This window comes from Thrips palmi, unplaced genomic scaffold (assembly GCF_012932325.1).
Source record: "Thrips palmi isolate BJ-2018 unplaced genomic scaffold, TpBJ-2018v1 HiC_scaffold_18, whole genome shotgun sequence".
NCBI lineage: Eukaryota > Metazoa > Arthropoda > Insecta > Thysanoptera > Thripidae > Thrips > Thrips palmi.
The window spans coordinates 9,189,843-9,202,437 of record NW_023144627.1 but is presented as its reverse complement, the minus strand read 5'-3'; the positions used below and the strand labels follow the sequence as shown (position 1 = coordinate 9,202,437).

The following is a 12,595-nucleotide window of genomic DNA, read 5'->3' as shown; positions in this document are numbered from 1 at the left end:
GAGGCAAGTCCGGCGCGGCGCGGCGGGGCGGGGCGGGGCGGGGCGGGGCGGGGCGCGGCGGGGCGGGGCGGGGCGGGGCGGGGCGGGGCGGCCTAGAGCGCGGGCCTCGGGCACGCCACGCTGCGGGGCATGTCGGGCAAGGGACTTCCCTAGCGCCACCAGCGCCACCGCATACTGCCATCCAAAGTGTGGCGCAAATCACAGATGAAGTGCGCCAGGCCCAAAACTGCGGTCACCCGTATTCACCGCCAAAATCTGTGGTCAGCACAGTGAGGTGAGTACGAGGGTGAATACCACAGGAAATATCTGGTCAGCCCCCTTTACCTCAAAGAAAAGTGTGGTCTAGACAGCACTAGGTAAATCCTAAAGTACAGGCTTTTACACACCACCCATTTCTTTCGGAGAGTAATTCTTACCACGCTTGGACGTGGGGTAAAAGAAGGCGCCTGGACTTCATTTTGGGTCTCCCATCGCCAAATGTGGTGGATGAACCGCAATTCGGATTCCAGTGCGGGCCGTCCCTGTGTGGCCGACGCCGTGCTGCAAACCGAGAGTCGTCCTCGTCGCTCTGTCTCTCTCGCGCCTGCAGGGGACGCCCCACGAGTGCGGGAGAGAAAGGGAGAGAAATGGACTCTCGATACCGAATCCCAAGGCTCCTCTTGAGGAAAAGACGAACTCCCGCGAGCGAGCGACCTGACGACTCGATAACCGTCCTCACCTCGCACAGTGTCGCAGCGCGTCGCAGCGCGTCGTACCGGCCCTGGCATTGACACCTAGCCGTCCCCAGTCCAGCGATCCCGAAGGAGCGTTTCTTCGCTCCGTCTCTCTCGCACTCCTTGGGCGCCCCGTGGGAGTGCGAGAGAGACAGAGCGAAGAAACGACCCTAGAGGCAGTTTTCCTGTTTATCTGTGGCCGTGAACGGTTAGGCTAGGTTGCACCGGGATTGCGCTATGTTGCGACAACCTCGCGCTGCACGCCACACGTGCCGGCCCTGCCAGGTCCAGGGTAATGCCCTCTCGGGTCGAAGCGGTCCTGGGCCCTCCCTGGCAGCAGTAGACCGGCCGGCCGGCCGGACGCCCGACAGGCCGGCACGCCGCACGCTCGCCCGCTCGACGGGTTGCCTACCGGGCCCCGTTCACCCCCCTCCCCCCTCCACCGTCCACTGGGACTTCCCGGCGCCGCCGACTTCGAACCACGCGCCGCGGAGGCGGCTTGCGATTGGTCCACGCAAACCCACGTCAGGGAACACTTTCAACAACACTGCCAACGATGTGACGGGTGTCTTTATCGACTTCGGACCCTCAGCAAAAGACTTCTGAAAGCGCTTTACGCTTGCTTCTGCATAAAAATTGCCTTCATTTTGCGTTGCTGACCGAAGTCAGCTGAAGAAATGGAACGCACTGTTGTTTTGTGGACATGTCATGTTGGCAGCGAAACCCCCCCAGTTGTTGTCTGCTTTTGTAAATACGGGACAGAAGGACAACTGCAGCACACAGTCCGAGTCGAAGCGACACCAAATCGACATTTTTGAGCATTCGCCAAATTCTGCTTTGCTGTTTCGGTTCGCAGCGTTCTGCACCTGGTCGAATATTTAGTCGCCTTACTAAACAGTGCTTCTTTGAGTCAGAATCAAGGTAAGATTCAGTACAATGTTTGAACGTTGCGCAACGGTCGCAACGGATGTGGGGCAAAATGTCACTGAATAACCCTCACTTTCGCTTTTTATTTTGAATTTTGAAAGACATACGATTTTTCACGACCCTCTTATTCTGTAGTGGAGAATGAACTGTGAGGAAGAGACCATGTGTTGATGGAACGGAACCGATTGCAACAATTAGATGCCACTACCATATGGCCTGACAAAGATTTGTCTTGAATTCTATTCCTTCTTTGTTAGAATCATGATTTTGCGCAATTTAGTTGAATCTCTCGATGCAGAGTTTTACTGATTTGTTTCTTTTCTGTTTCCTTTTTCAGGTGAAATAACATCAAAATGGAGTCGGCTAGTTTAAAGATGTTTACCCTTTTAGTTGTATGCCTTCTCGCACTGGACTGTGTATTGGGCTCTGAAGATCAGGATCACTATAAAGTTTTAGGAGTGGAAAAGACTGCCACTTTGAAACAAATTAAAAAGGCATACAAACAGTTAGCTCTGAAGTATCACCCCGATAAGGTGCGTGACAAGAGCAAAAAGAAGAGTTCTGAGGAAAAATTCTTCAAGATAAATCAAGGTTAGCATTTATTTTTATCATATGTTGTTCACTTGAATGGCTCTCGCTTCTATGATGACTTCATTCAATTATTTTTCTGTTCAGCTTATGAAACCCTCTCGGATCCAGACAAGAGAAAATTGTACGATATGCAAAAGACTGGTAACCCCAATCCCTTTTCTTCTGGTTTTGGTGGTCAACATTTCGGTGGGCAAGGAGGTCATGATTTTGGATTTGAATCCATGTTCTTTGATAACTATGCCCGTCCTCAAAGACCTTTCCAATTCGCTAGTGACTTCCCTGGCGGTAACTTCTTTTCATTTGATAGCATGTTTCCCGAGGTAAGTAGTGGGCTACAGCGTGTGGTTGTTTAACACCAGCCTGGATCAAGATATTAAAAATTCTCTCTTACAGGATCACAACTCTTTCTTCCAAGAGCATACTTTTGGAGATGGGAGCTCTTTCTTTGGGAGTCATTATGGTGGTCACTCAGATCATCATGAAAACCACTATGCTCATCACCAACAGGCGCATCAAGGCCATAGAAGACAACAGCACCAGGGTGGTCACTTCTCTGAGCAGAGAGCATGCAAAACTGTCACTCAGAGAGTTGGCAATGTGGTGACAACTTATATGCAGTGCTCTTAAATATATTTTATTTTCAATTTAGGTTTTTAAAATTAATTGTGAGGCTGTTTTTAAAATTAGAAATCAAAACTCAACCTATTAAGAAAAATTGGGGAGGGGCTGGGGGAGGAAAGGCCTTGATTTTATAAATTCTGGGAAACATTTTTTCGGAGGAATATCCAGTTTCTTGCCACAATTCGGCTCACAGCTTTGTTTAACTATTTTATGGTTCGACCTACACACATTAATAAGTCCTTTAAACTGTGATATTTGTAATAAGGTAGGCTTAACAGTTGGTCTTATATTCTGTATTTGTACCTTATTTGATCTACATCAAAAATGTTAGTATGGAAGCGAATGGTCTGAATGTTCTCTCAATCAATAATCCTTTGATTCTATGCCATTGGATGGAATAGTAAAGAAATTATGTGGAAGCTATTTCCACTTTAGTGCCTTGAAAGTATAAGCAATGTTGACTTTCTGTGATGTTACTGCATATTTGGCTAAAATAGCAGGAGTAAACTTTAGGTTGGAACAATCTATCATTTTGAGAAATGATGATCAATATTATAGTATAAATGTCTGCAATACTGGTACTGAAGTAGTCTTTGTTTTGGAATTTGTAAAATAATTTTACAAAGGAATTACAATCAAAATTAATGCTGTGTATTAAGTTTGTGATCTTATGACTGAGTGTGTTAAGCTCCTAACTTTGAGATTTCTCAGGGGTCAGATCAAAGTAGCATTAATATTTTTATTTTAACGATAGTTCCTGGCATCCAGGTTTGAAAGTGTTTCACTGGAATGCAGTGATGTTTAAGTGGTAGAATGTAGCTCTTACAGTGTGAGTTAAGAGGTTCAGCCAAGCTGGACTTGCATCTCCTCTTATGTATTTTTATTTAGAAGTAGATAACTAGACCTTTCATCTTTGTTTTGTTGCTGTTGAAAAAAGTGAACATCAGGTGCGGAAATCAAGAGTGTTTGGTATTAAAAATTTCAACAAAAACAATGGACCTTTATTTCCCCAATTATTAGTTCTCCTTTTAAACTGACACTAACATATTATTGTACATCCATGTATCGTCATCTGTCCGATGGAAATACCGAGTTGGGAAGGATGTTCCAGTGATTGCACGGTGCTTTTCCCCAGAGCGTTGTTGCTCCTCAAGCTGTAATATAGAAAATATTGTTAATATTGTTAAGGTACTTGAAACTGCTCTGCGGTAACTCTTCAAACTTTGCTATTACATTTCTTTTGTGTTCAGTAGCTCTTGATATGTCTCCCTCAGCAAGAGCATTGGTGACCTCGTTCCAGAGACGACGGGATTCCATCACACCCTGCTTCCCTACAGGTTTTACTCTTTTGCGGATTACTGGGAGCCTTGTCACATCAATGACATTTGTGCGTCCCTGCAAATAAGGTCCACACTTGATCAGTAATTTTCAAAGAAATAAAAACATTAATGCCAGACAGAGCGATTATGGAACTAGGTACTTACACCTGGAAATGTGAAATCATATGACGAATTCCACTCTCCTTGAATCTTGCATGTGTTGACGCCAGCCTCATTACGGACTTCGCCAGTCACTTGATGAACTTTTCCACCATAGAAAGGCTGTAAGACATTGACAACAGCAAAAATTTAAATTTATGTGACTTGAAACAGAAAAGAATGGCACACATAGGTCTGAGAACCTTCAGACATACAAACCTTAGTATGGAAAATGATATGAGCCGAGTACCCTGTGCTAGGACAATTGATCACCACTTTGCCTCCCAATTCGATCCAAGGGACTGATATGATGGAGCGCGCATAAGCTGAAGGCAAGGTAAAATCGTAGCGCTCTCTAAAGTCTCCTAAGTGGAGACTGACATCACCCACCATTGTCACACCAACAGACATTCCAGAAAAATTACTTTTAGTCCAAATGGAAGCATTCAGACACATATTTCGACTTGGACATTCAGCGTAAAATGCAGTAACTAGAACAATGGAAAGGATTTAGATAGTTACACTCGTCTTAAAATTACTTTCACTAGCATTGTGTATGCACACGAACACTGTCGGCTTACCTGGTGGATGATGAGATACTTGCTCAGCTGTGTAATGGACATAGTCAGTTCTGTTATCAGGAGTTTGTACCTTCCAGGAACAATGGAATGTTTCTCCAATGATTGGATTGTATGGCTTCTTTGCAATCGAACAGTCTCTTCCAATATGCAGAGATGTTAGATACCACTCTACAACCGCCATCATCCTTTCTTCAGCTGTGGAGCTCTCCATAATCCTACAGAAGAGTTAAGAAAAAAAAATTACATCACATTTTATTTAAAAAATGCTTGAGTGTAAAAGGATTACAAGATAATCTTCACTAACTTTATAAAGAAGTTGGGATGACCTAAACAATCAGCGAACATTTCAAGAAGAGACCTTCTTTCTAGAATAAAAGTGGGGAGCACCACTTTTGTCAAGTCCATTCCCAGTTTTAACTGGGACAAAAGGTGTAAAATGACAGACTTGTTTTCCTCAGCTTGGAATGTCCTGCCGCCTGCCCCTCCCGCCCTCACGTCCTCTTCGTCGGTCACCTCTTCATCGCCCAGAGGGTCACTCTCTTGCACCTTTCCTTTTGTCTTGGCTGAGTCTTCCTTCTCCTTTTCTTTCAATTTCATATCCTGTCTATCACTGGGGCTGATGTAACTAGCTTCAACTTTGGCTAAAACAGAACAAGTTTCAGTAACACTGAACTTATTTCAGTTGTATGAAATTGATTAAATGATAACATACCAAATTCAACAGGAACTGTGCTTTGAGTAGGGTCATTTCTTCGAGATGCTTCTCCCTGCATCGGTGTTGCCTGAGTTACTACTGGCTGATGGTGGTGGTGAGACCGCTGGCTTCCACTGCAACAGAGTACAACATTCCTAGTCATATTCATTCAAATCTCTACTTTGCTGTTTAGTTACACAACAAAATCTTCAATAAAGCACCTGTAGTAATAGAAAAATATGAATTATTCAAGAAAAATTGTTGTTTTCTTTTCTTATTTCAATTTAGTGGAATCTCTTTGCTGGTTTTGTTTTGATTTTTAAGTTTGACAATAAGGAATACCACTAACTACTTCTCATATCGCCGATGTATGGTGAAAGAAGTACACAATCAGAATTGGGTCACTTGCATACAATTCACTATGCAGGGGTTCTGATGAGCTTTGCTCAACAACTCTCTTCAATAAAGGGAGATGTGACTCGGTGTCTTTGAAGATAAACACAAATCTATGATACGAACTTGCTTCTTTTATTTTTAACCCATACAAACATGTGATAGTTCTCATTAGATATACTAGATTCCACAAATAGACTAGTAATACGTAACCCCAACAGTGGCGTTTAATCAACTTACAATGCAAAAGGCAGGAAGACAACAAAGGTTGACATTGTATTATTGAGTGAATTGAAAGCCTACACAGCAGTCAATTTGATAGAAAAAGCAAACACTTGAGACGCACAATAATGAATGAATGGTCAATCGAAGTGGAGATTAATTTACATACTGCTAGAAATTTCAAACCAGAATCTCCCGAATACTTTACTACACTTTATTTCTCTCAGAAGTAGTGGAGTTATGAAAGCTTCACATTGCTTGGCAAAGTGCTGATCGACAGCCCCCATTTAAACACAATGGCAATTGAATGCACAAAGTTTTTGAATACTGATACTAAGTAATATAATATTGTGCACTTAAATAGCATTTGCACTTATGTAAAACAGACAGGGTTGTTGCAATTTCAATTTTAGCAGAAGATAGTTAACACTGGGAAGACACCAAAACATCAAGGATTAGAAAAAAGTCAGACAATACCACAAAATACAATCACAAAACACCTCACATTAGATTACAAAATCTATAAAAATGAGCAAAGAGTACTGCAAGTGACACAGATTAGAATGGTCATAAAGATGTCTGTTTTTAAAAAACCTACACAATTGTTTTTAAAAAACCTACACAATTAAGATTAAAATCCATTTGATATGAAATAAAAAAAAAACATCAACAGCAACATTAGAGTGAAAGAACAAAAATATATTTGAGGCTCAGCCTCTATAGAGTATGTGAGGAAAAAGAAAAAAAAAACAACCCTACAAACAAAATGTACAGAACTCTAACAAACAGGTGTAACATCTAATAGTTATGCTGATAAAACACAGATTACCTTGAAAACTTGACAAACAAAAATCAGCTACATTTGTACATAAACATATGGCATACACAATCACTTGCACAACTATTGAATGAAACATATCCCCACAGAACTAGTTGCATGTTGCAAAACTCAGCCCATTGCTTTTGAGAGGCCTGATAATAGATTCAGGAGTATGCCAAACACAAGGACATTTGTAATCAACCATTTGGTTGGGGAAGGATGAGTGTCCTATGCCAACATGCCACAAATGGGTTGGTAATAGCAGAAAACAGCATTCAACTGAGATAAAGCATAAACCAGGAGATGCTGTGACTAGCAACTACTGTCCATTTACCCCAAAAGCAGAACTCACTAGTAAGTTCACAAGTTGAGCATAAGAATCCATCAAGATAAAAAGTTTTGAAACAAAAAAGAAAAAGATAATAGTGACAGAAAAAAAACACGATTGTCAAAACCAACAAGAAAACAGTTTAAGAAAACTAGGGGAAACGTTAAAATTTGAAGAATAGAGTAACACAACTATCGAACTGAAAAGCAATGGAAGTAAATTGGAGGGCTCTGGTTGCAGCGCACCTTTCAGTGCTGTATCAGTCTTGCATCTCAAGAGCTGATTTCAGAGTACTTGAGCAAAGCCGGAGTATATTGTTCAGCATCTATGGAAATATACAATAACCTTAGAGTAAACACTATTTGGGTAGAAAGGAAAGACTGAAAAGGTTTCACTAATTAGTAATTCTCATTTTTTTTTGTTTTAAGATGGTCCAAATATGAAAAATCATCACATGCTTTGGTGAGAAAAACATTTCTTTTTTCAGGTTTAAACAATCAAATTCGATTTCACGGCAGCATGAGTGCACACTCCCAAATAGGAGAAAGAAGAGGGAAGGTGAAGAAAAAGCTGAACAAGACGTATGTAAAGATATGTACACTATAAGAGTGCCCTTCCTGCAAACAAAATAACTGATCCAAGTGGCATCACAGTCAAGGCTTCCACGCTTCTACATGCCCTACAAGAAAAATCTGAAGAAAACACTCACATAATACTACTCATATCAGAAATACAATAACAACAGAAGTGTGCTGTATGCAGTCACAGTGTTCACAAAACTACAAAAAGTCTGACTTATTAATATTTCTTTTTGATGCTGATGTGTGAAGGCTGCATTCCTTTATGGAAGTGGATCGAATTATTCTTAAGGCAGACTGCATTTAAAGATCAAAGACACAGAAACACCTGGAAGCCTAAATGAACCTTATTGTCATAATTAAAATATTTGTACATAAAGGGAAAGAGAGGAACTGTTCATAACATAGCAAGGATCTAGATGAGTGGATACACTAACAATTATCAATTTCCTAATATGATACAGTGTACACACCCATCGAGCTGCACCAAAGAAACTGCCTACAGTATTGGTCCCTATACAAGGTCAGTCTAAATTTTGCTTTGCTAGGCAAGTAACAATGAAAATTACAACTCGATTCAAAGTTTTAGAGTGAAATCACAAAATGTAAAATCTGGTAGTAGACCAGATACACTTATTACTTGCTCTTCAGGACACATTGTTATCAGAGTGGGCCTTAAAGTAACAGTTTCTATCAACATCTACAGTCTACATTTCTTATTCAACACAAATTAACACTAAGTCACAGTATCCTTAAAGGCTTATTCCAATAACCCTGTGAGGATAAGCTGTGCACAAAATTAAAACAGCAAATATTTGTATTTAGATCTACAATAACTACAGTTTTATTGATTTGGTATACCCTAATTAGTTGGCATTAAAATTGATACACATGCATACATTATATGAATTTATACAAATACTCTACATCACATTGAACAATTGCTCATTCGCACTTGTAGAAGTTAAACCACTCTGGACATGTGAGTCATGCCCAGAAATAAAAATTACTAGAACTGCATTACTATGAAACTGCTCAAAACGCAAGCAAGTATTTCAAAATCTAGTCTTTCTCGATCAGAAAGAGAACCATCAAAGCTAGTCAGATTTATACGGGCAGGTAAAATAAAAGAATGGTTTAAGAAATACAGAAATCTCAGAAAACTGCACAAGTCAAAGTGGCAGAAAAATATTCAAAGGAGTGCAGGAAATAATGAAGAAAGCAAAGTTAATTAAGATGTGGCGTGTTTAACAAATGTGCCAAAATTGAGATAAAGAATGAAACATCTTTCAGGATAAAAACTCTTGAAACAGATAAAAGAAAGTTGCTGATTCCCAACTATTCTGTGATGGAGGAAAACCAAATGAACAAGTCACTCAACTGAAAGACGAAAGCCAAAAATATATGCAATAATATTTTGAAATGGCAATATTAAAAACACCATTTACGTAAGGCATCTCTTCACAGTGACGAACATGGTTCATCAAATACTCTAAGTATGGCACTAATAAAAATTATCATACATTTAGGTATTGAATTTAGGGGGCATTTGACTTTGAAGTTGCCCTATTATATTGGGAGGCAACCACCATTTGAATCACATTTGAAACAGGTATAGGCTAAATACACATAAACTTGCATGAAGTATAGTCAAGAACAATAACTATTCTTTTGCAAAAAAAAATTTTCAGAGCACTAGCGCTTAAAATGGACAGTTGACAAAATTTAAACAGCGACAGATTTACAGTGCTTTACAGGAAGCGTTCTCAATTGAGTATCACATTTAGAACTCTACCTGAAATACAAATTCTGAATAGATAGTAATCACATACTATTGTCACAGTAAGGGATGTGACAATTCAGACTTTATCAGAGGATTCTATCTAACAAGCTTCTTGCTGTTAACGTCAACTCAAAACAAAACTATAACATACAAATGGAACACTTCAGAGACAACTAACATACCTTTCCTGAATAAAACACAAATCAAAACAAACTCCTAGCACGGATGTTATTCATGTGTTTTCAATTGACTTTGATACATGTCCAACATCTTTTTTCAGACTTCGGGAATGCTTTAACTTCTTGAATTTCCCAGATCTGCAAAAGACAAATGCATGCACAACCAAATCAGAAGATTTAACATCACTTTCAAACATTATCATATAAATACTAGGACAGAGATTTTGCATGCATTGGTAGACCAAAACGGACAAACTAAAGCAAAGCAAATCAAAGATAGTTAATTTTAGGAATTCGATAATAATAAAAAAAAACTGAGTATCAAGGGGGGAAAAAAGGAAACAGAAAGTCTCAGCTTGTTGAAAACACTTTTGTAATAACCAAAAACTATATGGATAATGAAAGAAAAGAGGGCAAGAATTTAACCTAGCTGTTGCCACTAACATTCAAAGCCCATAATGCACATATATTTCCCTTGTAGTGCTGACTAAGCATGACCAATATCTTATGAACCAGTACACCAACAAAAACAGGTTGTTTTTTTTTTTTTAATTAAGATTAAGATTAAAGCATGTGTGCAACTGTGGGCTTAACAAATCAGAACAGCAACACAAAACATACAGTGAATCAAGAATAGATAAGCTGTGATGCAGCATATCTAGCACATGTAAACCCAATACACAAATTTTAGATATAGTAATTTCCTTAACAAAAAAAATAAAAACTGTTGAAGAAAATTAAATGCATTTCACCAAAGTAAGTAGTAGTTCCTTGCCATACTTCATGAAAGAGAAGATGAAATATTGTGATAAAATGAAACAAACAATCCCAAAATGCACAGCAAAAGGTGTCTACATAATTTAGATCTAAGCCATGCATTAACATCCTTTCATCTAATTTGTTTTTTTTTTGTTTTTTTTTCAATTCCTGTTGGGTTTATATCCATGTCCCTCTGAATAAAACAAATGGAAAGTAGTGACGCACTCAAGTCAGAAGTCCCGATAGCAGAACTTATTTTTCAAGCAAAATCATATGAACATGAAATGTATTAGTATTGCTTAGCAGCGAGACAAGAGAATTATTTGAAGTGCAAATACGATAATAAAGGAGGAATTTCGGTTCCTAAGTAAGACAGCACTCACCTTTTCTTTCCTTCAAAGTGAGACGGTGAGGCAGGTGTGTTGGTAGGGAGGGAATTCTTTTTAGTCAGAGGTGGTTTCCCAGCGCTTGATAAGGACTGAGATGAGCCGGGGACAGCAGAAACAGGAGGTAAGGCTGGTGTTGAAGGTGGAGCCAATTGTTGCTGTTGTAATATAGACAGGCAGTGTCCAAGGCATTGCAAGGTAGCACTTGTTGTCGCCTTTAAGACTAGAAGGTCAGCATCTGAACTGAGCATTCCAGGACCTGGATTTGACATTCATCACCATGTTCAAGAAAAATATAAAAACCAGCAACATGTTACTGCAAATTTGTATTGAAATAGAAACTGTACCTGAAACTGGCAAGTCCTCAACAGCACGCGCAAGGAGGTTGTTGCAATGCTCAGCTTTCTGGAGGTGATCACGAACCATGCTGAATGCATCAAGAAGTGCCATTGTACAGTGTACTAATGGATTGGGATTTGCAGCTGATGTGCTTAGAGTATGGTGTTCTCGCGGAGGTAGAGGAGGATTGCTCTGCAGAAAATTTAGGAATGCAGCTTAACATGTTGGCCACATTTCTCATAAAACTCATAATAAAATGAGAAGTAATATTACCTGGGCTATGGCTATAGTATGCATTTCAGCAACTGCACGCAACCGGTTCACCCAGTCTTGCCTTGCACGTGCATCACCTGCTCTTAGCTTGTAGAATTCTCCCGTGGTTGAGTTAACAGTAAAAGTGTTAGAATCTTCATCACTGGGAGAAATAACAGCTGCAGCCAAGTGAATAGAACCTCTCACTCCTCGAGGTTTGTGATCAGCATCACTCTGAGAAGGAAGAAGTTTATGACAACTTTCCTTCAGGCAAGTCAATAGGATTAAAGTATACTTGGACCAAATTTCAGCTTACCAAGAAATAACTGAGGGTGCCCATTTCAGGATCAAGGACGAACCATCGATGCTGCCATCCTTTCATAACATTGGTGTACTTGTATAACTGGCCTTCAAACTGCTGTCGAAGCTTATCTGAGTGCATGTCCATTCTGCAAACGCAACGATTAAATGGTGGTCATCAGGTCAAACAAATATCGTGCTATTTAAAAAAAAAAAATAGTTTAGGCTGATGTCAAATGTCAAAATTGCCACCTGCCAAGCTGACAATTCCATTAAGGTTAGCAGTCAACTCACTTGCTTTAAGATTAGACGTTTACAATTAAAGATGCCCAATATGATGAAGAGATGGAATGTATCAATCAGATTCTGTCACCAAAAATAATGACATTTCTCCTACTGTTACTAAAATGACTGAAATGTCATCTGTGAAAATTGCATTAATTCGGCTTAGATCTAGACGTCAGAAGAAAACCATAATGGTTGGAGTTGATCAAAGAAAACGAGGCACAGTTGCAAAAGGAAGCAATTTAAGACTGTTGGAAAGTCTTTTCATTGCAAACAATTTCACTAATTTGATCATGAGACTAATAATAAATGGTAAAAGTGAGATACGAAGAAAACCATTTTCGGGTGTGCGGGTGCGTTCCAGAA

General features: G+C 39.8%; 2 protein-coding genes across 3 annotated transcripts; one reads left to right on the top strand and one right to left on the bottom strand.

Annotated features, from left to right (window-relative positions):
• The first annotated feature begins 1,344 nt into the window (after positions 1-1,344).
• LOC117644333 (dnaJ homolog subfamily B member 9-like) lies at positions 1,345-3,498 on the top strand. Its single transcript, XM_034383691.1, has 4 exons — positions 1,345-1,634; positions 1,978-2,231; positions 2,316-2,551; positions 2,625-3,498. The coding sequence occupies exons 2-4, from the start codon at positions 1,994-1,996 to the stop codon at positions 2,856-2,858; spliced, it is 708 nt and encodes a 235-aa protein (XP_034239582.1). The 5' UTR covers positions 1,345-1,634; positions 1,978-1,993; the 3' UTR covers positions 2,859-3,498.
• Positions 3,499-3,822: 324 nt separating this feature from the next.
• Positions 3,823-12,584, bottom strand: LOC117644331 (oxysterol-binding protein-related protein 11-like). Of its 2 annotated transcripts, none has more exons than XM_034383690.1 (12): positions 12,239-12,584; positions 11,961-12,143; positions 11,666-11,878; positions 11,401-11,584; positions 11,051-11,312; positions 5,624-5,739; positions 5,216-5,552; positions 4,912-5,126; positions 4,550-4,821; positions 4,337-4,453; positions 4,086-4,247; positions 3,823-4,006 (listed from the first exon to the last, which is right to left on the bottom strand). In XM_034383690.1, the coding sequence occupies exons 2-12, from the start codon at positions 12,090-12,092 to the stop codon at positions 3,881-3,883; spliced, it is 2,136 nt and encodes a 711-aa protein (XP_034239581.1). In that variant the 5' UTR covers positions 12,093-12,143; positions 12,239-12,584; the 3' UTR covers positions 3,823-3,880. The 2 variants fall into 2 exon arrangements, with proteins under 2 accessions (XP_034239581.1, XP_034239580.1); XM_034383689.1 differs by having other exon boundaries at positions 11,961-12,093.
• Between the last annotated feature and the right edge of the window lie 11 nt (positions 12,585-12,595).

Coding starts and splice junctions, on each gene's coding strand:
- LOC117644333 (XM_034383691.1), top strand. CDS start 1,994: ATGGAGTCGGCTAGTTTAAAGATGTTTACCCTTTTAGTTGTATGCCTT. Junction 2,232..2,315: donor ATTCTTCAAGATAAATCAAG/GTTAGCATTTAT, acceptor TTTTCTGTTCAG/CTTATGAAACCCTCTCGGAT. Junction 2,552..2,624: donor TTGATAGCATGTTTCCCGAG/GTAAGTAGTGGG, acceptor TCTCTCTTACAG/GATCACAACTCTTTCTTCCA.
- LOC117644331 (XM_034383690.1), bottom strand. CDS start 12,092: ATGGACATGCACTCAGATAAGCTTCGACAGCAGTTTGAAGGCCAGTTA. Junction 5,740..11,050: donor CACTTTGAAGGAAAGAAAAG/GTGAGTGCTGTC, acceptor ACTCTGTTGCAG/TGGAAGCCAGCGGTCTCACC. Junction 4,454..4,549: donor ATATCATTTTCCATACTAAG/GTTTGTATGTCT, acceptor AATGTCTTACAG/CCTTTCTATGGTGGAAAAGT.